Source organism: Ranitomeya imitator, chromosome 3 (assembly GCF_032444005.1).
Source record: "Ranitomeya imitator isolate aRanImi1 chromosome 3, aRanImi1.pri, whole genome shotgun sequence".
Taxonomy (NCBI): Eukaryota; Metazoa; Chordata; class Amphibia; order Anura; family Dendrobatidae; genus Ranitomeya; species Ranitomeya imitator.
The window spans coordinates 476273184-476300610 of NC_091284.1; the positions used below are offsets into that span (position 1 = coordinate 476273184).

The 27427-nt window shown below is 42.4% G+C and overlaps 1 protein-coding gene across 2 annotated transcripts in view; it reads right to left on the reverse strand.

The window, feature by feature from the left end:
* Positions 1–27427, reverse strand: part of AFF3 (ALF transcription elongation factor 3) — a 753993-nt gene that overhangs the window by 470752 nt on the left and 255814 nt on the right. For both annotated transcript variants that reach the window (XM_069757526.1, XM_069757527.1), the window contains exon 3: positions 19811–20620. In XM_069757526.1, the coding sequence (XP_069613627.1) occupies positions 19811–20620 (810 nt within the window). The remainder of the gene's footprint in view (positions 1–19810; positions 20621–27427) is intronic.

Here is a 27427-nt window from a genome sequence, read left to right on the forward strand (position 1 = left end):
CCATTTTGAAGTCAGCCATTTTGACAAACTTTATTTTTTTTAATGGGAAGAGGGTCATGTGACACATCAAACTTATTGAGAATTTCACGAGAAAAACAAAAGTGAGCTTCGCTTTAACGTAACTTTATTCTTTCATGAGTTATTTACAAGTTTCTATTTCTTTACAGCCATTGCCATGTCACAGAGGTTAACACGTGAGGAGAGGATAGAAATTGTGTTGATGTCTGGTGAACGCAGTGCCCGGGTCATTGCCGCAGATTTCAATGCAAGACACCCTACGAGACCACACATTTCCCATGCTACAGTTGGCAAACTGCTTGCCAAATTTCGTGAAACAGGTTCAGTGTTGGATTTGCCAAAATGTGGACGCAAGAAAACTGTCACTAATGAAGAAACATCAGTGGCTGTCCTAGCTTCATTCACAAGAGCCCACAGCGTAGCACTTGCCGCATATCACTGGAGAGTGGCATGAGTCGAACATCCCTTCCGCAGATATTAGCTACTCACAAATGGCACCCATACAAAATCCAGCTGCTGCAGCTTCTCAAAGAGGATGACCCAGATCGGCATGCTGAATTTGTAGAATGGACAAACCAAAAACTGGAACAGGACCCTCAGTTTACACAATTGGCAATTGTCTATGCTGTGAAGATACGAGATGTGCAGCATCTGAAAAAACGGATCCTGGAAGCCTGTGCTATCATTTCTTCTGCAGTGTTGCTATCAGTGTGTCAAGAGTGAGAGAAGAGGGTTGCATTGACAATCCAGCACAATGGGCAGCACTTTGAACACATTTTATAAGTGGTCATGAACTTGAAAATAACTCATGAAAGAATAAAGTTAAGTTCAAGCCAAGCACAGCATTGGTTTTCTTGTGAAATTCTAAATAAGTTTGATGCATCACATGACTCTCTTCCCATTGAAAAAATAAAGTTGAATCCAAAATGGCCGACTTCAAAATGGCCACCATGGTCATGACCCATCTTGAAAAGTTTTCCCCCTCCCATATACTAATCTGCCACAAACAGGAAGTTTATATCACCAACCATTCCCATTTTATTTAGGTGTATCTATAAATGGCCCACCCTGTATATACAGAGCACCTGTGTATAAGGTCACCGGTGATCACTGTATTACCTGTACACTATATACAGAGCTGTTGTGTATAATGTCACTGGTGATCACTATATTACATGTACACTGACACTATACACAGAGCTCATGTGTATAATGTCACCAGTAATACCTGTATTACCTGTACACTGACACTATACACTGTATACTATGTACAGAGATCATGTGTATAATGGCACTTATGGTAACATTAGTGTCGTGTTTTTTTTTTTATTAATGATCAGTGTTGCAGTATTCATTCACTATGTGGTGGTAATATGTGGGCTAGCCATGGTGTGGCGGTATTTGACCCTTGTATATGGTATTATTATTCATTTTAAAAAAGTGTAAGTGATTCATTCCCTTAACGAAAAATAAAGAAAAATTTACCTAAAAAGAGTATTGTGTATTTTAAGAATTGTTTAATAGGTTAGAGTAGGGTAGGGCCCGGCCAAAAGAGTCTACCTCGTCATGGTGGAAGCTATAAAAATCTTTTGGCTAAAAGAAAAGCTGATGGCTATGTATGTGATATGGTGTTAAATGGCAACTGTTAATGTGTTATTGGTGAGGACATGGTGCAGAACTGGAGTTTTTCCAAGCGTGGGTGGTTGGACTGTGGAAGGGAGGAATTGGAGCTGGAGTGAAGCCTGGGTGGAGTCTCAAGGGGGCCTGAAAATGTTGCCAGTATGGGGCCCTGAAATTCCAGGTAGCAGCCCTGTGGAAATGTATTTAGTTGGGCTACGTACTAACTGAAATTAAAAAAAAAAAAACATCTTAAAACTTAACATGTGAACAGAGACGAAGCATGGCTTGAATACATTCATGATGCACACTCTTTTTAAGAACATATTATACAGCTTTAGCCAAAGCAGAGAGTTATAAGTACCACTATAATAGCTACTTAAATGTCATTTCACTGCAATATAAATTATATTATATGTGCTGTAACATCAAGAACACTTTCCATAAACGTCCCTCTTGTGCATTAGATAAAGTGCTGGGTGGCTGGTGTGCTGCTAATTTAATCTTTGCATGTCTTTTTGTAAGAGATGGTGTTCATATCCGCAATATAAGTATACTATATCATCTATCTGAAAGTAACAACTGCGATGAGGTTTCATGCATCAATCTGCAGATTACTAATAATACAGTCTCACAGCGTGGAGTAAAGAAATAATGACATCCAACAGAAGGCCACTGACAGCAAAGGTGATTCACAGTGCTGCATGATGCTGGTGCAAATGATGCGATCCACACAGATCTGATACTATTGACTTATACTACGAATATATGCCATCAATATTAAAGTATCGGACATCCCCTTTAATGTAACTTTACTTTTACAACTAAAATGTGCATAGATCGGCCATTAAAGTCAATACAATTTTTGTGCTGTTTGGCTAATAGGAGCCCGAAAATAATAGTTATGAGACTGCTGAGTTCATGATAGGAGCTCTTCTTACCTCTTTGTGTACACTCGTATTACTTGTCACTCATCACAATGGAAAATCGCCTTCATTTTTGCTTTTACTGATCAGCACTTATGTACAGTAATGTAAGAGGATTGTTCCAAGATTTGATATTGATACGATCTCATTAGGATGGGCCGTCAGTAAACATTGGTGGTGCTCCGACTACTGGAATTTCTATCAGCTGATTAACGTTAATCCCTGTATTGTTCACCAACCATAGCTTTGTACATAGAGTAGTGGCTGCCCTGGTATTGAGATTTGGGGGCATTACCTTGAACTCTGCCTATACACAAAGAAGGGGGATGTGCTGCTTGCTATGACTTTGAACTCCCTTTTTGGTAGTCGAACTTCCTCAAATTTGACATTGAAGGCTAGCTCATGAATATTAACGTGCTAAATAGACCAATTACATTTCTTTAATAATAACTTGAAGTATCAAAAACCTAAAAATAATATACCAAAATAAAAAAAAAAACATTTATAATTTATTAACAATCATGTTAAAGGGAATTGGTGAGCAAATCCATGCTGTTCTAAACCTGGGCAACATGGATTAGAGAATGGTTCCATCATTTCAGTAAAGAAACCACCGGAGACTAGACGGAGGTGGACATGACTTGGGGATGGGTGGACTGAGAACTCCTGCAGCCTTTGTTTGTTTTGCGGTGTAGATTTTAAACAAGAGTGTTGTTGCTTTAAGAGGAAGGAGTTTAGATGTTTGTGCCTGGTGTATTACTGTGAGGAGGGTAGGGCTTATATAGGGGAGGCAACTCTGGCTCTCCCTCTTTCTCTCACACGATGGACAGGAGGAAACATGTCTGCAGTTTCAGGGAGTATAATACTGGGGTTATCACCTCACATTATAGCTGATAGGAGCACATTCACCTCACACATCATATATTAGTGTAGTATCAGCTCCTACATCATATATGGGATCAATTTTTCCTCAGAAATTCATGTAGCTGCCATGTTCCCTCATGTCTACCTCCCTGCAGACATGGCTGATATACTATCCACATTCATCATGTATTAGTGTAGTCTCAGCTCTTACATCTTATTTGGGAGTAATATTACCTCAGAGATTCATGTAGCTGCCATGTTCCCTCATGGGTCTGTTACAAGTTGCCTCACACACTGCAGAGACAGCTCCTGTGTGACCTGCTTACAGACATGGCTGTTGTGTCTTATTTCTGCTGTATTGTGCAGAGTCTTCATGAGTTTTGTGTATCTGTGTAGTGGGTCAGAGCATTGGCACATACAGTGTCTGCTATTGGTAGCGTGGAGCTGGGCAGTTACAGGGACTAGTCACTGGTGAGAGGGAGCAGTAAAGGGATGGTATATATATATATATATATACCTTATATATATATATATGAGGGTAAGAGGCTGCACTTCTTGTCTGTGCATTGTATGCTGCTGTCTGCTGATTCCCCTCTTCCCATTTATGGAGTCTGGTGACCTGTATGTGACCTCATCTCTGCTGCAGTACAGTCTGATGATGCTGGGTGATAACCAGGTTACTATCTATATGTGATATATGAGTAAAGGCTCCATCTCTGTGCAGCATGCTTATCATGTATACAGACTTTGAGTACATGTTAGATCCTGGGTCTCCAGGTTATTTTCCTTGCTGCACATATAATCTGTGCATGACTTCCAAATCCGTGCTTTATTTCTGGAGATAAGGCAGCCTTTAGTCCTATTATGTTGCATGCTGTCCTGCCTGATATATCCACCCCTTTTTCTGTATATACTGTACTTATGGCTGCAGGCAGCTTATCACAAGCCTGAGTGGATTACCTGGAGCCTTACTATATATATTTTATCAGGTGTCAATAATTATTCAGGGAGTAATTCAGCACATGGTGGGGTGGTGAGTGGGCACTAATAACTCTGCACATGGGGTGGTGAGTGGGCACTAATAACTCTGCACATGGCGGTATGGTGAGTGGGCACTAATAACTCGGCACATGGCGGGCAGTGAGTGGGCACTAATAACTCAGCACATGGCGGGCAGTGAGTGGGCACTAATAACTCAGCACATGGCGGGCAGTGAGTGGGCACTCCTAGTGTGATGCTGCACCTTGCTCTGGAGAACACATCATGGGCCCAGTTTTCAGCCCTGTCTCTCGTCTATTGTATGTAGGTAGTGTGACTGACTGGGGACACAGACCTTGCCATTTTCTGCACATACACTTATGGCTGCAGGCAGCTTATACTAGACCTACATATTATATTTTCTTATGATGTATGTGCAGCTGGTGGTTAGAGAGCCTGTCTGTAACTGCTGTAGAGGAGCAGGCGGCTTCTTTATTGTTACAGCATATAACAGCATTGCCCATCATCGAATGTATCTGACCTTATGATGGGCCATTTTCCAGGATCAACCTGTAATATACCTTGGTTGTAAACTTACATGGTGTTTTCATCTTCACTTATCCCACATCTTGTGCAGTTAGGGGGGGGGGGAGGGGTCCTTGAAGTTGGTTATAAATTGGTCTGGGGGATCCATTGGGATATGGATTCCTCTATTTGGAATTTAATTTGGTTCTTGATCTGGTGAATGGTAGAGGGGATTTTCAGCAAGGGTTTGTTGAATCCTCAGGAAGTTTAAGTGAACATTGGAACCCTGTGGTTATGGTGCTCCCGAGCTAGTGGGGTAACGGCTGGGAGTAATTGTTGGTACGTTTTATGTTCACTTTTTGTTTGGTAATCACCAGATCTTATGAGCTTCAAGGACTCCTCACAGCATGTTAATGTTCTTTATGATTTGATGTTTTATTGTATGCTGTTTTTAATTCTTATATTGTCCCCTTCATATATTTGCAGGAATGGTGTATATCCACTGAGTGCTAAATTTTATATTACCTAAGATGGTGGATAGCACAGACTAAGTGGATTACCTGGAGCCGGGCAGTTGGGGGGTTCCTTGAAGTTCGTTACAAATTGGTCTGGGGGATCCATTGGGATATGGATTCTTCCTTTTGGTATTAAATATGGTTCTGATCTGGTGAAATGTGGAGGGGAGTTTCGGCAAAGGTTTGTCGGATCCTCAGGAAGTTCAAGTGAACATTGGAACCCTGTGGTTATGGTGCTCCCGAGCTAGTGGGGTAACGGCTGGGAGTAATTGTTGGTACATTTTATGTTCACTTTATGCTTGGTAATCTCCAGATCTTATGAGCTTCAAGGACTCCTCCCAGCTAGCTAAGGTTATTTATGCTTTGTTGTGTTATTGTATGTTTGTATTAATAAAGGTGTGTATTAAAAAAAAAAAAAAAGCACTTATTTGTTTCTTTTTTAGTGGGTCCTTGAAGCTAATTATAATTTGGTCAGTAGGGGTAACCATCTCAGGTATGGACCCTCTGTTTAGGGGGGGTGTTCATCATAGTATCACCCCTTGTGTGGAGGAGTAAACATCTCGGGTGTGGCCCCTGGATGGAGGGGTGTACATCATAGTATGACCCTGTGGAATGGAGATGTAACCATCTTTGGTATGGCCCCCTGGTGTGGAGGAGTGACCATCACGGTATGGCCCCCTGGTCTCCAGAAGCATTTATATCTTACAAGACCCTGTTAGGGTAAAGTCCCTGTGGTCATGGCAATCATATTCTACATGCATACAAATTGGGTTATATGCCTGGGGTGTTGGACGAGGTCATGAATAGTACCTGGACAGGTCATATGCCTGGGGTGTTGGACGAGGTCCTGAATAACACCTGGACAGGTCATATGCCTGGGGTGTTGGACTATGTTCTGAATAGCACCTGGACAGGTTATATGCCTGGGGTATTGGACTGACGTCCTGAATAGCACCTGGACAGGTCATATGCCTGGGATGTTGGACTGATGTCCTGAATAGCACCTGGACAGGTTATATGCCTGGGGTGTTGGACTGACGTCCTGAATAGCACCTGGACAGGTCATATGCCTGGTGTGTTGGACGAGGTCCTGAATAGTACCTGTGACTTGAGAATGCTGAGGCACTGATTTTGACTGTTTATATTGACCAACTCCTATTTCTTTCAAGGTTGTTGTCTGGAGAATGCAGTAATCTGGGGCATCAAACTGAAGAGCAATGTACCTAATATGGATGCCCTGGAGTCAGTGGGAGTGACTAAGAGAAAAGTAATAAAATGCATCCCGATGCCCTTTAGCCAGTGGGAGCGGCTAGGGGTGAAGACATCAAGTGCATTGACATGAAGGGCAATGTGCCTATTCCCAATGCCTTTGTCCCAGTTGGAGAAGGTTAATGGTATATGTTATCAAGTGCCTGTAAAGCAATTAACAATGGCGTGGCAAGGTTATTAATAATGTCTTTGTAGACTTTTCTGCAATAGGCTTATTTCATTTACCATGTCCAAATATTGCAGAAATTATTTAAATTATTTAATGATCGGTTATAATGTCGATTTTATATTGTGTATGGCTTTTAATTACTCCTTGTTTATAGTATCTTTCTCTTTATATACACTCATCACTTTTTGGGTAGTAATAGTAAGTGGGTTTAAGAATTGGTTACTGCACAGCCCAGCTACTGTATGTAATGGTGGTTTCTTGAACTGAAATCTGTGAATTAGTGAGTTATTAGAGCTGGCTACAATACATGCAGTATAATAGTTTTTGAGGCATCACAGATGTCATTATACAGGTAGTCAGACTGTGGCTACCCCTTTGTTATGGTTTAGTTTCTGCATTCCCTATTATAGGATCCACATTGCAGGGTGTTTAGCGGCTGTTATTTTGCTGTAGTTACCATATTATCGATCATAATTTGGTAGTGTTGCATTGTTAAAATTAATCTGTTGCAGTCCTGGAATTTTGTTCCTTATATGCACAGTCTTTCCATAGCATGCAGATCTGGTTGATGACTTTATTAGGCATGGGTGATGGGGGTCGAGTCCATTCAAGGTGTCAAATGGCCTCGCTGGTGGCGGTTTAGGAGTCAGGTGGAAGTTGCAGACAAGTTAAGGTGGACTCATTTTAACTAATAGAGGATGTAAAACCTCATGGTGGTGAGCAGGCTCGGCTTTGGTGGCCAGTCTCAAGGACGTTGTAATGGTAACATCAATCAGGGGCGGGCACAGTGGTTAAGCACAGGGTGAGGATAATAGGGTCATTGGTGCCCTGAAAGTTTACTGGCTCTGCTTGAATGGCAAGCCAGTGCGTGCCGCCCCTTTATGGCTGTCTGTCCTGGTGCTGTATGTCAGACAGCTGGGGATATCGCAGTACTTGTGAATCCCAATGTACTAGCACTCCACCTGACTCCTACTGTGATTATTTAATCCTGTGATTTGAATAAAAGCTGTGGCCATTTTGACAACCAAAATAATGTGTTTTGTGTATTTATTTTAGTACCTAGGTTTACAGTAGTTATGGTGGTTTTAAGAAGGAGTGGGGTCCATCCCATATCCAAAAGTCATGCAGATTTCGTTTGAAACACTGCAGGGCTTCAGAGAAAACATACTTTGAAATGACAGCCAGAGATGATGCAAACAAGATGACTAATCCAAGAGACAAGTCCTGGGCAGCTTCTCCCTGCGTTGCTCCCCTAGATTGACAGGTCTCTTCCTATTGTGTGTATGTATATAAAGAGACCTGTCAGACTGGGGATGGGGGGCACGGAGAAGACACCAGGACCTGTCATCGCTGGCTGCATGTCGGTGAAAAACATATACGGCTGCAATAACTGAGTCAGTTGTAATAGTATGCAGGTACTGAGTATGTCACCACGGAACAGACAGACCACCAGTTAAGGGGTTTAATAACAGGAATCAGGTTCTCCTCGCAGGGAGGAAGCAATGGAAAATAAGTAGCAATAAAACAGTGCAAAAATATGGGAGTCAAACAGTGTAACAGAAGTAAGCAAGATTTCTTGAGAAAAGAACACTTATCAGTCTGATGAGGACTTGCTTGAAGCGTTGTCTTCTCCAACGTAGGCGCCGAGAAACAGCGGCACTTGTCGTCCCTCTGTTGTCCGTGGGCTGAGTAGTCTCTAGGAGCCTGCTGCCAGGAATCAGGGGCTCTGCACTGTTATGTCTCTCACCAGGAATCAGGGGCTCTGCACTGTTATGTCTCTCACCAGGAATCAGGGGCTCTGCACAGATACCGTGGGTACCAGGGGTCACAGTCTCTGCACTGATACCGCGGGTACCAGGGGGTCGCAGTCTCTACACGGGCCAATGTCTCTACACGGGTCTCAAAGCGCCCCTCTCCAGTCACAGCAGAGTCCGCTTTCATGTACTCACAAGATGCAGTCTTTCTGGGCAGTCTCCCTGTATTTGTCCTCTGAACGGGAGCTCTCTCTCTCTCCCGAAGCGCAGCTGCACCCTGCTCTGACCGCTGCCCACCCTGCTCTGTTCCCTGTGCGCGTGTCTCTCCTGCCCTCTTCCCGGCTTCCTTACTGTCCCAGTCTCTCAATCTGCCCCCTGGGGAACCTGTAGCACAGCTCAATGGTTCCAGGCACAGAGCCGAGAAGGTAACCGCCCCCGGACTCTTCTTTTGCTTCACCTCCTTACACAGTCTCCAATTCATGCTTCCTGCAGGATAAATCAGCTGGTGGGTTACCCTTAAAGGGGTATTCCCATCTCCAAGATCCTAGCCAATATGTAGCTGGTAGGTGTGTAATACTGTAATGTAGCAAATACCTCCAATTAGAAATGTAGTATCATTCTTCTGGTCAATGCCCTGCACACCCCATGTGCAGGGCATTGCAGTAGCTTAGGTATACATAGTTACTCTCCCTCATATAGTGAGAGTTAGTGGTTGTAACCATATATACCAAATCTACTGCAATGTCCTGAACATGGGATAAGTAACACAGCTAACTAGAGGAACTATACTACATTCCTTATTGGAAGTATTTGCTAATATTATTATTACTCCACTTAGTACATATTGGGATAGGATTTTAAAGGTGAAAATATCCCTTTAAACCCTTTGACTAGAAAGCCCTCTATTTTAGCAGCAGCAGCATGTGGACAGAGATTAATCAGTTTTTTTGTCCTTAGTTCAGACTTTGACTCATGCTAATTAATGAAGTAATTAAAGTACTTGCCATAGTGGACTAAATGAAAGAATGGACCATCTCTAATTTAATTTAAAGCATGAAAATGTAATGTATTATACAAAAGACAAGATGGCTATATTTCCTTCAGACTGGCTGGTGCCAGCTTTAATTTGAAAGCTATCCGTTTTCACAGTAAGGTAATCAAGAGTGACGGAGTGTTAAATCTCAGAAGTTTTTATTTCTTGTAGATAAATTGGTTCTACTCATACAAGCTTCCAATATCTCCGGTAAGTTATGAGTGTGTCAAATAAAGCAACTAAGTAAAGTGCTATTTAGATGTATAATTGTCTCCATAGATTTGCATAATTTGTGTTAATTACACATGTAATTAATAGGTGGCTTTGTTAATACATAGTATGTTGTAACAATTAAAGGCAGCAGCACCTAAAAGAGAATCTGCCTGTACAATCGTCCCTCCTAAGCCGTCTATATGGGCATGCATGTCATGGAAAGTTGAGTAAAATGGTACTTTGAGATCTGCAATCTTATGATTTATTCCAGAGTAATCCTCAATTTTCTTAATATGAAAATTAGATGTTAAGATCTATGAGCCGGACTCAGATCTCCCCAAGAATCTGCCCCCAGAGTTTATTTTAAATGAAAGAAGGCATTACCAGTTAATTCCACTAACTAACCACTAAGCCACTGTGTTACCCCGATATATAATACACTAAAGGTACCTTCACACATAACCATATCGTTAACGATATCGTTGCTTTTTGTGACGTAGCAACGATATCGTTAAGTAAATCGTTCTGTGTGACAGCAACCAACGATCAGGCCCCTGCTGGGAGATCGTTGGTCGCTGAGGAAAGTCCAGAACTTTATTTCATCGCTGGACTCCCTGCAGACATCGCTGGATCGGCGTGTGTGACACCAATCCAGCGATGTCTTCACTGGTAACCAGGGTAAACATCGGGTTACTAAGCGCAGGGCCGCGCTTAGTAACCCGATGTTTACCCTGGTTACCAGCGTAAAAGTAAAAAAACAAACACTACATACTTACCTATCGCTGTCTGTCCCCGGCGCTCTGCTTCTCTGCACTCCTCCTGCACTGGCTGTGAGCGTCGGTCAGCCGGAAAGCACAGCAGTGACGTCACCGTTCTGCTTTCCGGCCGCTGTGCTCTCAGCCAGTACAGAGGAGTGCAGAGAAGCACAGCACCGGAGGACAGACAGCGGTAGGTAAGTATGTAGTGTTTGTTTTTTTTTACTTTTACGCTGGTAACCAGGGTAAACATCGGGTTACTAAGCGCGGCCCTGCGCTTAGTAACCCGATGTTTACCCTGTTTACCCGGGGACCTCGGGATCGTTGGTCGCTGGAGAGCTGTCTGTGTGACAGCTCTCCAGCGACCAAACAGCGACGCTGCAGCGATCGACATCGTTGTCGGTATCGCTGCAGTGTCGCTGAGTGTGACGGTACCTTAACAATAGAACTATAATATATTATAAATAACATTTTGCTTGTGAATTTAAATGGTGTATATGTACACATGCATGCCTATGTGGCTGTAATTTGATGTGCAAAGGCTTATGTACAAAACCATACTTTGGCTCATTTTTTTTTTTTTCATCAGGCCTTTATAGGATCTCGGCACGTTCCAGATTTTACATACATAGGAAATAAGCAAAACTGTGTCATACATATGGTACCCCATTGGAAGTCTGAAAAACTCAAAGAATGTGAAGTATAACAATAGCGTTCAGAAATGAACCCACAGCCAGCCGGATGGGTAGAGCAGGGGTAGGACACAACGGGTTCCATTCCTGTCAAACAAGGAGAGGAAACAGGAAAATATGTTGCCCGTTCTGACAAATCGTTTTTTTTGTTGCACAATTCTGATAGTAGGGCCAGAGTCTGGGATATACTATCTGAATCCAGTGATACGTCGTGCCTATTCATTCTACCATCAGGGTAATGTACCAGAGTGATAAAGTGCCAAGATCTACACATCATTCCAATAAGTCCAGTGTCTCCAGTTACCTACACTGTCACTAAATTTTATTCTAATAGATAACAGAGCACTGTTAGGATGTGGTGGGATATTTGAAGCCAGAATATACATCAACCCTACAGCAAATGCATGATACTATGAAAATGAATACATAAATATGTTAAAGTAATGTTATATTCACCATTTAAAAAATGTTTTAAGAGCATCACCTAAAAGATAGATAGTATATTTCTGCTCATTGGAGGCCCACTGCTAGGACCATCACCAATCACTTCTTAACTGCACAATCACATGAGGAAAAGCACATGTAGATGGTGGTGGGTACTGTGCATGTGTTCTGAGTGTTGAGTCAACAACAAGCTTTGACTTGGGTATTTAGATGAAGGGCTAGAGCAGCAAACTGAACATGTGCAAATTCAGTCACACATACTTTGAATGGAGCAAGTGGGCTTGGTTGGATTTTGAACTTCTAGAGCCGTAGAGAGAGAGACCCATTTCTCCAGTCACTCCCCATTCAGGAGGTTTGTTTGCTTCCCCGAGACCAAGGGATTAGGGTTAGGGGTGTGTCAGGGTTAGGGGTGTGGTTAGGGTTACTGTTGGGATTAGGATTAGGGGTGTGTTTGGATTAGGGTTTCAGTTATAATTGGGGGGTTTCCACTGCTTAGGCACATCAGGAGCACTCCAAATGCGACATGGCGTCCGATCTCAATTCCAGCCAATTCTGCGTTGAAAAAGTAAAACAGTGCTCCTTCCCTTCCGAGCTCTCCCGTGCGCCCAAACAGGGGTTTACCCCAACATATGGGCTATCAGCATACTCAGGACAAATTGGACAACAACTTTTGTGGACCAATTTCTCCTGTTACCCTTGGGAAAATACAAAACTTGGGGCTAAAAAATAATTTTTGTGAAATAAAAAAAAGATTTTTTATATTCACGGCTCTGCGTTATAAACTGTAGTGAAACACTTGGGGATTCAAAGTTCTCACAACACATCTAGATAAGTTCCTTGGGGGGTCTAGTTTCCAATATGGTGTCACTTGTGGGGGTTTCTACTGTTTAGGTACATTAGGGGCTCTGCAAATGCAATATGACGCCTGCAGACCATTCCATCTAACTCTGCATTCCAAATGGCGCTCTTTCCCTTCTGAGCTCTTGCATGTGCTCAAACGGTGGTTCCCCCCCCCATATTACAAGGGTAATTTCTCCTGTTACCCTTCGGAAACTGCAAAACTGGGGGCTAAAAAATAATTTTTGTGGGGGAATTTTTTTTTTTTTCACGGCTCTGCGTTATAAACTGTGCTGAAACACTTGGGGGTTCAAAACTCTCACAACACATCTAGATGAGTTCCTTAGGGGTCTACTTTCCAAAATGGTGTCTCTTGTGGGGTGTTTCAATGTTTAGGCACATCAGTGGCTGTTCAAATGCAACATGGCGTCCCATCTCAATTCCAAAGGCCTCTCTTGAACCCCTCGACTGAGTTCCCCATCACCACCTCCTCAGGCAAGCAATTCCAGATTCTCACTGCCCTAACAGTAAAGAATCCTCTTCTATGTTGGTGGAAAAACCTTCTCTCCTCCAGACGCAAAGAATGCCCTCTTGTGCCCGTCACCTTCCTTGGTATAAACAAATCCTCAGCGAGATATTTGTATTGTCCCCTTATATACTTATACATGGTTATTAGATCGCCCCTCAGTCGTCTTTTTTCTAGACTAAATAATCCTAATTTCGCTAATCTATCTAGGTATTGTAGTTCTCCCATCCCCTTTATTAATTTTGTTGCCCTCCTTTGTATAGACTTTGTATAAACTTTTGTGAATCACTTAATGGGTCAAAGTGCTCACCACACATCTAGATAAGTTCCTTAGGGGGTCTAGTTTCCAAAATGGTGTCACTTGTGGGGGTTTTAATGTTTAGGCACATCAGGGGCTCTCCAAATGCAACATGGCGTCCCATCTCAATTCCACTAAATTTTGCATTGAAAAGTCAAATGGCGCTCCTTCGCTTCCGAGCTCAGCTATGTGCCCAAACAGTGGTTTACCCCCACATATGGGGTATCGGCGTACTCAGGACAAATTGTACAACAACTTTTGTTGTCCATTTTCTCCTGTTACCCTTGGTAAAATAAAACAAATTGGAGCTGAAGAAAATTTTTTGTGAAAAAAAGTTAAATGTTTATTTTTATTTAAACATTCCAAAAATTCCTGTGAAACACCTGAAGGTTTTGAGCACCTTGAGGGGTGCAGTTTTTAGAATGGTGTCACACTTGGTTATTTTCTATCATATAGACCCCTCAAAATGATTTCAAATGAGATGTGGTCCCTAAAAAAAATGGTGTTGTAAAAATGAGAAATTGCTGGTCAACTTTTAACCCTTATAACTCCCTAACAATAAAAAATTGGTTCCAAAATTGTGCTGATGTAAAGTAGACATGTGGGAAATGTTACTTATTAAGTATTTTGTGTGATATATCTCTGTGATTTAATTGCATAAAAATTCAAAGTTGGAAAATTGCGAAATTTTAAAAATTTTCGTCAAATTTCATTTTTTTCACAAATAAATGCAGGTAATATCAAAGAAATTTTACCACTATCATGAAGTACAATATGTCATGAGAAAACAATGTCAGAATCACCGAGATCTGTTGAAGCGTTCCAGAGTTATAACCTCATAAGGGCACAGTGGTCAGAATTGTACAAATTGGCCCGGTCATTGACGTGCAAACCACCCTTGGAGGTAAAGGAGTTAATACAGCCTTCAGTTAAGGATCCCATGATCCCTGTTGGTGAATGCTAAGTGTTGTATATTGAACTCCCCCTAGTGGTTTACTCCTCCTGGTGTACATTGCAGAGCCTATAGTGGGACTGCACCTAGGTATATTATACAACTGGATTGATTCTTAGGGCACATTATCAGCAGTGCCTTTATTTTAAGTCCTTGTGACTTTGGCCCCCCACCTGGACTGAACTAGCTACTTGTTAACTCAAAACCGTTTTTGCCTCTCCACCTTTACCTATATCTTTATATTTCGCCTGTTGATTTCTCCTCCATTTTTGGAGGCTTTTTGCCCTGCCTTTTTAATTTGTTTTTACATCTTGCTTAAACCCTTCATGACCCAGCCTATTTTGACCTTAACCCCTTCATGACCTTGGGATTTTTCAGTGTTCGTTTTTCACTCCCCTCCTTCCCAGAGCCATAACTTTTTTATTTTTTTGTGAATTTGGCCATGTGAGGGCTTATTTTTTGCGGGACGAGTTGTACTTTTGAACGACATCATTGGTTTTAGCATGTCGTGTACAAGAAAACGGGAAAAAAATTCCAAGTGCGGTGAAATTGCAAAAAAAGTGCAATCCCACACTTGTTTTTTTGTTTGGCTTTTTTGCTAGGTTCACTAAATGCTAAAACTGACCTGCCAATGTGATTCTCCAGGTCAGTACGAGTTCATAGACACCTAATATGACAAGGTTATTTTTTATCTAAGTATCTGAAAAAAAATTCCAAACGTTGCTAAAAAAAAAAAAAAAAATTGCGCCATTTTCCGATACTCGTAGCGTCTCCATTTTTCGTGATCTGGGGTCGTTTGAGGGCTTATTTTTTGCGTGCTGAGATGACGTTTTTAATGATAGCATTTTGGTGCAGATACGTTCTTTTGATCGCCCGTTATTGCATTTTAATGCAATGTCGCGGCGACCTAAAAAACGTAATTCTGGCGTTTCGAATTTTTTTCTCGCTACGCCGTTTAGCGATCAGGTTAATGCTTTTTTTCAATTGATAGATCGGGCGATTCTGAGCGCGGCGATACCAAATATGTATAGATTTGATTTTTTTTATTGATTTATTTTGATTGGGGCGAAAGAGGGGTGATTTAAACTTTTATATATTTTTTTTTTTTTTTCACATTTTTTTTTACTTTTTTTTTTTACTTTTGCCATGCTTCAATAACCTCCATGGGAGGCTAGAAGCAGGCACAGCACGATCGGCTCTGCTACATAGCAGCAATCTGCTGATCGCTGCTATGTAGCAGAAATGGAGGTGTGCTGTGAGCGCCGACCACAGGGTGGCGCTCACAGCCACCGGTCATCAGTAACCATAGAGGTCTCTAGGACCTCTATGGTTACCATCCTGACGCATCGCCGACCCCCGATCATGTGACGGGGGTCGGCGATGACGTCATTTCCGGCTGCCCGGCCGGAAGCGGTAGTTAAATGCCGCGGTCTGCGTTTGACAGCGGCATTTAACTAGTTAATAGGTGCGGGCAGATTGCGATTCTGCCCGCGCCTATTACGGGCACATGTCAGCTGTTCAAAACAGCTGGCATGTCCCGGCTTTGATGCGGGCTCACCGCGGAGCCCTGCATCAAAGCAGGGGATCTGACCTCGGACATACTATCCCGTCCGAGGTCAGATAGGGGTTAATGACCTGGTCGTTTTTTGCAATTCTGACCAGTGTCCCTTTATGAGGTAATAACTCAGGAACACTTCAACGGATCCTAGCGGTTCTGAGACTTTTTTTTCGTGACTTATTGGGCTTCATGTTAGTGGTAAATTTAGGTCGATAATTTTTGCGTTTATTTGTGAAAGAAATGGAAATTTGGCAATAATGTTGAAAATTAGGCGATTTTCAAATTTTGAATTTTTATTCTGTTAAACGAGAGAGTTATGTGACACAAAATAGTTAATAAATAACATTACCCACATGTCTACTTTACATCAGCACAATTTTGGAAACAACATTTTTTTGCTAGGAAGTTGTAAGGGTTAAAATTTGACCAGCGATTTCTCATTTTTCCAACGAAATTTACAAAACCATTTTACTTAGGCACCACCTCACATTTGAAGTCAGTTTGAGGGGTCTTCATGGCTGAAAATACCCCAAAGTGACACCAATCTAAAAACTGTGCCCCTCAAGGTGCTCAAAACCACATTCAAAAAGTTTATTAACCCTTCAGGTGCTTCACAGCAGCAGAAGCAACATGGAAGGAAAAAATGAACCTTTAACTTTTTAGTCACAAAAATGATCTTTTAGCAACAATTTTTTTTATTTTCCCAAGGGTAAAAACAGAAACTGGACCCCAAAAGTTTTTGTACAATTTGTCCTGAGTACGCCGATACCCCATATGTGGGGAGGGGGGAACCACTGTTTGGGCGCACGACAGGGCTCAGAAGGGAAGGAGCGCCATTTGACTTTTTCAATGAAAAATTGGCTCCAATCTTTAGCGGACACCATGTCGCGTTTGGAAAGTCGCTGTGTGCCTAAACATTGGAGCTCCCCCACAAGTGACCTCATTTTGGAAACTAGACCCCCCATTGAGCTTATCTAGATGCACAGTGAGCACTTTGAACCCCCAGGTGCTTCACAAATTGATCCGTAAAAATGAAAAAGTACTTTTTTCACAAAAATGTTCTTTTAGCCTCAATTTTTCCATTTTCACATGGGCAACAGGATAAAATGGATCCTAAAATGTGTTGGGCAATTTCTCCTGAGTACACCAATACCTCATATGTGGTCACAAACCACTGTTTGTGCACACGGCAAGGCTCGGAAGGGAAGGAGCGCCATTTGACTTTTGAATCAAAAATTAGGTCCAATCGTTAGCGGACACCATGTCGTGTTTGGAGAGCTCCTGTGTACCTAAAGACTGGAGCTCCCCCACAAGTGACTCCATTTTAGAAACTAGACCCCCCAAGGAACTTATCTAGATGCATAGTGAGCACTTTGAACCCCCAGGTGCTTCGCCGCCTCCAAAGAAGGCATGTGCCTAAGGGTACCGTCACACAGTGCAATTTTCATCGCTACGACGGTACGATCCGTGACGCTCCAGCGTCGTAACAATATCGCTCCAGCGTCGTAGACTGCTGTCACACTTTGCAATCTACGACGCTGGAGCGATAATTTCATGACGTATGTGCGATGTAGAAGCCGTTGGTTACTATGCGCACATCGTATACGATATATGTTACACCATGCAATCATGCGGGACACTAGACGACGAAAGAAAGTTTCAAACGATCTGCTACGACGTACGATTCTCAGCGGGGTCCCTGATCGCAGGAGCGTGTCAGACACTGCGATCTCGTAACTATATCGCTCGAACGTCACGAATCATGCCGTCGTAGCGATCAAAATTGCACTGTGTGACGGTACCCTAACCCTTGGCAGGCAAGGTCATGCTCACAGTATTTTTGGACCACCACAGAGTAGTACTGATGTTTTCCTAGCAAAGGGTGCCATGATCATACTATGCTTCACTGCTGCAGAAATTCTGGGAGGCCATCAAAACCAGGAGACGAGGCATACTCACCGAAGGTGTCTGCCTTCTGCAAGACAATGCACCAGTCCACAACTCACATGTTGCCCAAATGGAAGCATGCTCCTGTGGCTTTGAAATTCTACCGCATCCCCCTTATTCACCTGACTTCGCAACATCGGACTTCCACCTCTTTTCAACAATTAAGTTATTTTTGAAGGGCAAGCATTTTCCAGATGATGAGACTCTGATTTCCAAAGTCACAACGTAGCTTTTGGAGCAACCTGTCGACTTCTGCAAGCGTGGTGTTTACAGTTGCTTAAAGAGATGGGAGAAGTGTGTGTCCCTAGGAGGCACCTATGTAGCAAAGGACTAATAACTGTGCCAAGTTTCATTGCTCTCAGTCCACAGGAAGTTGGGTCAGGGGAAACCTTTAATGAACGCCCCTCATATATAACAAAACGTGCAATTGCAATAATTTTGTGGGAGAAATACTTTGTTTTCTGGAAAAAAATCAAGGTGCCAACACTTTAGGTCATGACTGTATACAGTAGGGAAAATACGTATTTGATACACTGCCGATTTTGCAAATTTTCCCACCTACAAAGAATGGAGAGGTCTGGAATTTTTATTGTAGCTACACATCAACTGTGAGAGACAGAATCTAAAACTGAAAGAAAAACAGAAAATCACATTGTATGATTTTTAAATAATTAAATAGCATTTTATTACATGAAATAAGTATTTGATGACCTACCAACTAGCAAGAATTCTGGCTCTCACAGACCTGTTAGTTTTTTTTTAAGAAGCCCTCCTACTCTGCACTCATTACCTGCATTAATTGCACCTGTTTGACCTCATTACCTGTATAAAAGACACCTGTCCACACACTCAATCACTCGCCAATCTCTCCACCATGGCCAAGACCAAAAAGCTGTATAAGGACACCAGGAACAAAATTGTAGACATGTACAAGGCTGGAATGGGCTACAGGACAATAGGCAATCAGCTTGGTGAGAAGGCAACAACTGTTGGCGCATTTACTAGAAAACTGAAGAAACACAAGATGACTGTCAATCTTCCTCAGTTTGGAGTTCCATGCAAGATCTTGTCTCGTGGGGGTAAAGATGATTTTGAAAAAGGTCAGAAATCAGCCCGGAACTATACTGGTGGTCCTGGTCAGTGATCTGAAGAGAGCTGGGATCAGAGTCGCAAACATTACCGTTAGTAACACACTACTCTTTCATGGATTAAAATCCTGCAGGCCACGCAAGGTCCCCCTGCTCATGCCAGCACACATCCAGGCCCATTTGAAGTTCACCACTGACCAATTGGATGATCCAGGGGAGGCATGGGAGAAGGTCATGTGGTCAAATGAGACCAAAAAAGAACTTTTTGGTATCAACTCCACTCACTGTGCTTGGAGGAAGAAGAAGGATGAGTACAACCCTGTGCATACTGTCCCAACTGTGTCTCTGTCCCATCCACTATGCTGTTACATGCGTGTTGGATGCTGTACAAGTACTCAGTGTCCAACCTGCAGTATTTACTGATAGTGTGCACATACCCTTAGAGACCGCTTTTTTTTTTTACACGGATTTTCAGTTTATAAAAAAACACCATACATTTCATGCATGTCTATTCATACATCTTTATAATGCCTTGTTTTAGAAAATTCTATGCAAAAACTCCAGAGAAATTGCCATACATCATATGTTTTGAAGAAAAAAAAATGCACAGTTTGTTTGGTGCTTTCTCTTTCTACATCCACCTAACATCTGGCTGAACATCTGACAAAACAAAAACCACGAAAAAATGACAGAAAAAAACCACTATAAAAATGTGACATTTCTCTAAATAGGCTTTGTGTAGGCCTCCTAAAAGTGATCCTTTAAAACTGCATTAACCATCCCTAGTTCGCTTATTAAGTGCATAAATAAAAAATATTGTGATAACACCTACCTCTTCCTCTTCAAGTTCTGGAAACACTTCTGTTTTATTACTTGGTACCTTGTCAAGGTCAGTTTTGTTAGAAAGTCCTCTGAATAATGGAAAGACCGTGTTAAGTTCACTTGATAATTTTAGCTTTGGTGACTCATTGAGTGTTTGATCTTGACCATCCATGGGCCGAACATACGCTGTTGGCTTTTGCTGGATTGGATTCAGTTTAGAGACAATAGAAGTAGGAAAGTTCTGTAGGCAATGGGAGCTATTTATATTTGTCTTGCTAGACTTATTTTCATTGGGAAGGTCCACTTCTAGATTGCAGATTACTTGTGTATTTAGTATCTGTCTATTAAGAGGCTTGTCCAACGTGCAAGATGGAATGCTCACATGATAGTCAGAAGAATTTCCAGATGATGATGGGCTTAGTAAGCAGTTTATATTTTTTTCCATTTTAAGTTTCTGCTGTCCATACGTAAAATCATTAGGGGAGTCAATGGTTCTTTGGTTAGCTTTGCCTAATGCTTTTTGTCCCTCAGAGGATTTTTCAGCTTTCTGCCAGTCCATGGTGGCTCTTGTATTCACCTTTATAGGTAAAGTTTCCGGAGTGATGCCAATCTGCACAGTACGACAAATTGAGTAATGGCTTTCTGCTGTGTTCTGTTGGTAATGTTCCTCACTTTTCTCTTCAGGTATGGCAACTGCTTCGATTTTTGGAATGCCCACTAGATGACTTTGGTTGGATCTTTCCGTTAATAAGTCTTTCATTTCATCATAGTTTCCAAGTGTACATTGTATACGGGTTGAAAGCTCATCTCCCTTACTGGTCTAAAGAAGGGGAAAAAAACATAAGGTTAACAGATTTCTCCAGACAAGTGTTTTCTAAAAAAAATTTGCATGCTAACCTCTTAAAGGGAACCTGTCACTCCGAAAATCGCGGGTGAGGTAATCCCACCGGCATCAGGGGCTTATCTGCAGCATTCTGTAATGCTGTAGATAAGCCCCCGATGTTACCTGAAAAAGGAGAAAAAGACGTTAGATTACACTCACCCAGGGGCGGTCCCGCTGCTGGTCAGGTCGGATGGGCGTCTCCGGTCCGCTCCGGCGCCTCCTATCTTCTTTCCATGACGTCCTCTTCTGATCTTCAGCCACGGCTCCGGCGCAGGCGTACTTTGCTCTGCCCTCTTGAGGGCAGAGGATAGTACTGCAGTGCGCAGGCGCCGGAAAGGTCAGAGGCCCGGCGCCTGCGCACTGCAGTACTTTGTCTACCCTCAACAGGGCAGAGCAAAGTACGCCTGCGCTGGAGCCGTGGCTGAAGATCAGAAGAGGACGTCATGGAAAGAAGATAGGAGGCGCCGCAGCGGACCGGAGACGCCCATCCGACCTGACCAGCAGCGGGACCGCCCCTGGGTGAGTATAATCTAACATCATTTTCTCCTTTTTCAGGTAACATCGGGGGCTTATCTACAGCATTACAGAATGCTGCAGATAAGCCCCTGATGCCGGTGGGATTACCTCACCCGCGATTTTCGGGGTGACAGGTTCCCTTTAAGGACCAAACTTGTTTGTCACTTAATGACAGAGTCAGATTTTGAAAATCTGTTATGTGTAACTATATTCACTCTGTAAGGCTGCCGTCACACTAGCAGTATTTGGTCAGTATTTTACATCAGTATTTGTAAGTATTTGTAAGCCAAAACCAGGAGTGGAACAATTCTAGGAAAAGTATAATAGAAACATATGCACCACTTCTGCATTTATCACCCACTCCTGGTTTTGGCTACAAATACTGATGTAAAATACTGACCAAATACTGCTAGTGTGACGGCAGCCTAAAAGTCTTATGCATCCAAGTAATTATGACATTTTTTTTCTATAGTATAGTAATAGTATAATTCTATACTTCTGTGGGAAGAGTAGGTCACTATGATTTGTATTTTTTTTTGTAAATAAAAAGCACAAAAATAAAGAATTTGGGATTTTTTTCATATTTCAAAGTTAACCCCTTACCGACGTCCGCCGTACTATTACTGCGGAGGTCGGATCCCCTGCTTTGATGCAGGGCTCCGGCGCTGAGCCCACATCAAAGCCGGGACATGTCAGCTGTTTTGAAATCTCGATTCATCCACCGATATTAACTAGTTAAATGCCGCTGTCAAATGCTGACAGCGGCATTTAACCGGCGCTTCCGGCCACGCGGCTGGAAAGGAGCGCATCGCTGACCCGTCACATGACCGGGGGCCAGCGATGCGTCGGCATAGCAACCAGAGGTTTCCTTGAGACCTCTATGGTTGCTGATGCCGGATTGCTGTGAGTGCCACCCTGTGGTAGGCGATCATAGCAAGCCTGCAATTCAGCTATATAGGAGCGATCTGATGATCGCTGCTATGTTGCTGAGCCGATCAGGCTATGCCAGCTTCCAGCCTCCCATAGAGGCTATTGAAGCATGGCAAAAGTAAAAAAAAAAAATGTTTAAAAAAATTTAAAAAATATAAAAGTTTAATTCACCCACCTGTTGCCCCATTCAAAATAAAACAATAAAAAAAAATCAAACCTACACATATTTGGTATTGCCGGGTTCAGAATCGCCCGATCTATCAATAAAAAAAGGATTAACCTGATTGCTAAACAGCCTAGTGAGAAAAAAAATTCGAAACGCCGGAATTACGTATCCACACCAAAACAGTATCATTAAAAACGCCAACTCGGCACGCAAAAAATAAGCCCTCAACTGACCCCAGATCACGAAAAATGGAGACGCTACAGGTATTGGAAAATTGTACAATTTTTTTTTTTTTTTTTTTTTTTTTAAGCAAAGTTTGGAATTTTTTTTACCACTTAGATAAAACGTGACTTAGACATGTTTGGTGTCTATGAACTCGTAATGACCTGGAGAATCAAAATGGCAGAACAAATGTAGCATTTAGTGAACCTAGCAAACCTAGTGTGGGATTGCACTTTTTTTGCAATTTCACCACACTTGGAATTTTTTTCCCGTTTTCTAGCACACGACATGCTAAAACCAATGATGTCGTTGAAAATTGCAACTTGACCCACAAAAATAAGCCCTCACATGGCCATATTGACGGAAAAATAAAAAAGATATGGCTCTGGGAAGGAGGGGAGTGAAAAAGGAGAACGCAAAAATGGAAAAGGGCAAGGACGTGAAGGGGTTAATATGTCTATATTTTTAAATACTGTATGTGAGATGAAATTTATATTTCCATATGTCTACTTTATTCTAACAGCAACAAAGTTAAAAAAAAGTTTTAAAAAAATAAAATTTAGAATGTGCCCATTTTGGGCCTTTAGGGCTCATGTAGATTTCCATGTAAATCGGTCTGAGCAAGGACCACAATGCACGGACTGGCAGCACTTCTCCCAACTGGAGTATGCCAGCTTCATGCACCTCTGAGGCAGTCACGCTCAGGTCGGGAGACCTGCAGCCAGTCCGAGTTTTGTGATCTGAGATTAGACCGATATCCGCGGACATCTCCATGAAACCATATTTCAGGTGCAATTTTAGTTTTTCATTGTTACATTCCAGGAGCCATAGTATCTTCAATCTTTACTTTGTTGAGCGAGCTGTATAAGGATGTTTTGTTTTTCATGATGCATTACATTTGTCAGTGGCAGCATTTTGGAGTACATATAACATATTACTTATATTTTATTAACTTTTAATGAGGGGAAAGAAGATAATTAAAAAAACAGCAGTTCTGCTGCTATTTTTTGATCATTCATATTTTCTACCATTCATGTGATGCACAAATAAGGTTAACTTTATTCTGCAGGTCAGCACAATAATGGCAATACCAAATTTATATTGTTTTATTCATGTTTTACTACTGTTCTACAATAAATAGACAACTTGACAAAACAACATTTACTGTTGTGCCATCATATTCTGAGAGCCATGCATTTTACAATTTTCTGTAAATGTTTTGTGAGTGTTTATTTTTTTGCCTGACATGCTGAAGCTTTCACTGGTGCTATTTTGGGTACATATAATTTTTTGATTACTTGTTAATTCACTTTTTTTGTGAGGACAGTGAGCAAAAGTCAGCAAATTTGGTATTATTTTGTATATCTTTTTCTTATAGCGTTCACCAGACAAGTTAAATATTTATATATTTTTATAGTAGGGTCAATTACAGTGACAATCAACAATTATACAATTTTTAAAAATATTTTTCTACTTTTGCAGAAGAAAAGTGGAATACACCACACCTGTGAATGCTTAACTGACCTCTAGCCAATCAGCCCCTGCCCCTGGTGGAATCTGATTGGCTGTGGTGTTTTGGAAAATATGGAAGCCTTTATCAGACCTCCTTGTGCTATAGTAACCCATCGACATCCACGATCACACGGTGGGGTTGCAGATGGATTAATAGAGGGATCCCTCTAACTTCTCATGTGCTGCTGTCACTCTAGACAGCGGCATATAAAAAACATGCAAAAAACGCGAGGAAAACGCATGCGGTTTTCTTGCAGAAAATGTCCGGTTTTCTTCAGGAATTTTCTGCAAGAAATCCTGACGTGTGCACGTAGCCTTATCTATTTTTTTCATTTTACAAGGGCTGAAATTACTGCATACAGTACAAAAGCAACCAAAATAAACAGTCCTCCCAATGTCTGACCTGCAAACTGGAAATACACTAAAGATAATAAAGACAGTTCATGTACTTTTTGCCAAAGCTCCTTTATTCGGAAGAGCAATCTTTGTTTAACTGCCCATAGTAAGATGATAATGGGGTGGTCAAGGACATTTATAGACTTTAACAGTGAATCAAGCATAAGGAATTCTAATTATGCAATGAAACCACTATTAAAGGGAACCTGTCACCCAGTTTTTTCAGTAGGAGATAAAATACCGTTAAATAGGGCCTGAGCTGTGCTTTACAATAGGGTATTTTTTGTCCCCTGATTCCCTACCTATGCTGCCGAAATACCTTACAAAAGTGGCCTTTTTCGCCTGTCAATCAGGCTGGTCAGGTCGGATGGGCGTGGTCACAGCGCTGTTTCTCCCCCACATCTTGCTTATGTTCCCATTGGTGGCGTAGTGCTTCTCGCATGCGCAAGTGCCGAATGCACTGCGCAGCTGTAGAAAAAGAGCGCGCTCGCCGCTATTCAGTGGTTTCTCGGTGGGCGCGGCCATCTTTCTGAGGCCGCGCGTGCGCAGATGGAGTCTCCTGCTTCCCGGGGCTTCAGGAAAATGGCCACGGGATGCCGCGCATATGGACATCGCGGCGGCCATTTTCCTGAAGCCGAGTTCGAATCTCGGCTTCAGGAAAATGGCCGCCGCGATGTCCATCTGCGCATGCGCGGCATCCCGCGGCCATTTTCCTGAAGCCCCGGGAAGCAGGAGACTCCATCTGTGCACGCGTGGCCTCAGGAAGATGGCCGCGCCCACCAAGAAACCGCTGAATAGCGGCGAGCGCATTCTTTTTCTACAGCTGTGCAGTGCATTCGTCACTTGCGCATGTGAGAAGCACTACGCCACCAACGGGAACATAAGCAAGATGTGGGGGAGAAACAGCGCTGTGACCACGCCCATCCGACCTGACCAGCCTGATTGACAGGCGAAAAAGGCCACTTTTGTAAGGTATTTCGGCAGCATAGGTAAGGAATCAGGGGACAAAAAATACCCTATTGTAAAGCACAGCTCAGGCCCTATTTAACGGTATTTTTATCTCCTACTGAAAAAACGGGGTGACAGGTTCCCTTTAATGTGCACACGTAGATGGAACCTCTGCGGAATTTTCCGCACCTGTTTTGAGAAATCCGCAGGTAAAAAGCACTGCGTATTACCTGCGGATTTACCGCGGATTTAATGCTGTTTTTGTGCGGATTCCACCTGCGGTTTTACACCTGCGGATTACTATACCGGAACAGGTGTAAACCGCTGCGGAATCCGCACAAAGAATTCACATGCTGTGGAATAAACAACGCTACGTTTCCGCACTATTTTTTCTGCAGCATGTGCACTGCGGATTTTGTTCTCCATAGGTTTACATGGTACTGTAAACTGCGGATCCGCAGCAAAATCCACAACGTGTGCACATACCCTTAGGATTCAGCTGTTTCAACATTCCCCATGCTCACCAAGTGGCCTCTCCATATGCGATTTGCATAGTTCCAATCATGTGCCGACTATTTAGTTGCAATTGAGAGAAGCAAAAGAGAAAGTGTTTGGTGCGCTATTGGATGGAAGATACAGTGACTTGCGAAAGTATCCACCCCCTTGGTATTTTTCATGTTTTGCTTCCTCCCAATCTGGAATTCCTCTTTTTTTGAGGGTTTGCATCAGTTCATGTGAAGAACATTCCTACAAATGCGAACATTTGGCTTTATTTTTAAGCAAACAATAAATAACTGAAAACTTCAATGTTCAGAACTATTTACTCCCCGAAAGTCAGTACTTTGTTAAGCCTCATTTTGCGGCAATTACAGCTTCAAGTTGCTTCAGATAAGTCTTTAGGCACTTTCCACATCTTGCCACGGGGATTTTTGCCCAATACTCAAGGCAAAACTGCTCCAGCTGCTTCAAGTAAACAGTAATCTTCAAGTCTGGCCATAGATTCTCAATTGGATGAAGGTCTGGGATTTAACTAAGCCACTCGAAAACATGTATACATTCCCCTTAAACCACTCAAGTATTGCTTTAGCAGTAGGCTTTGAGTCATTGTCTTGTTGGAAGGTGAATCTCCGTCCCAGTCTCAAATCACTGACAGACTGAAACAGGTTTTGTTCAAGAATATCCCTGTATTTCGCACCATCCATCCTCCCCTTGACTCGGACCATTTTCCCTGTCCATGCTGCTGAAAAACATCCTCACAGTGAAACAGGGTGGTGGCATCATGCTGTGGGGATCTTTTTCGGCAGCAGAGACAGGGAAACTGGTGTTCTTAGGGTGATGATCTGTGTTGGTTTGGCACGGGAGATAGGGTTTACCTTGCTGGCCAAACAGTTCAATTTTGGCCTCATCTGACCACAGCACCTTCCTTCATTTAAGTGGAGCGTCTCACATGTCTTTTGACAAACCCAAAACGAGTCTTTCAATTTCTGTGTGTAAATAAAGGCTTTTTGCTGCCCACTCTTCCATAAAGGACACCTCTATGGAGTTTATTGCCTATTGTGGCTATATAGTCAGATACTCCAGTCTCTGATTGGAAACTCTGCAGCTCCTTCAGCGTTACCTTTGGTCTCTGTGCTGCCTCTCTGATTAATGCCCTCTTTGCCTGGGCTGAGGGTTTTGTTGGGCGTCTCTCTCTTGGCAGCTTTGTTGTGATACCATGTTCTTTCCATTTGATGATAATTGATTTTATGGTGCTCCAGGGGATCATCAGAGATGGGAATATTTGTTATAACCCAACCATGACTCGTACTTCTCAAGACCTTGGTCCCTGGAGATATCCTTGGTCTTCATGGTGTTTGCTTATTGTTGCCTCATGCTTAATGGTGTTGTAACCTCTGTCGCCTTTCAGAAAAGTTGTGTATATACTGACAAACCATTGGACACTTAGATTGCACAAAGGTGGACATCCATTCACAAAGCATGTGACTTATGAAGGTAATAATTGCTTGCACCAGAAACTTGTTGGGGTTTCATTGCAAAAGGGGTAATTTATGCCT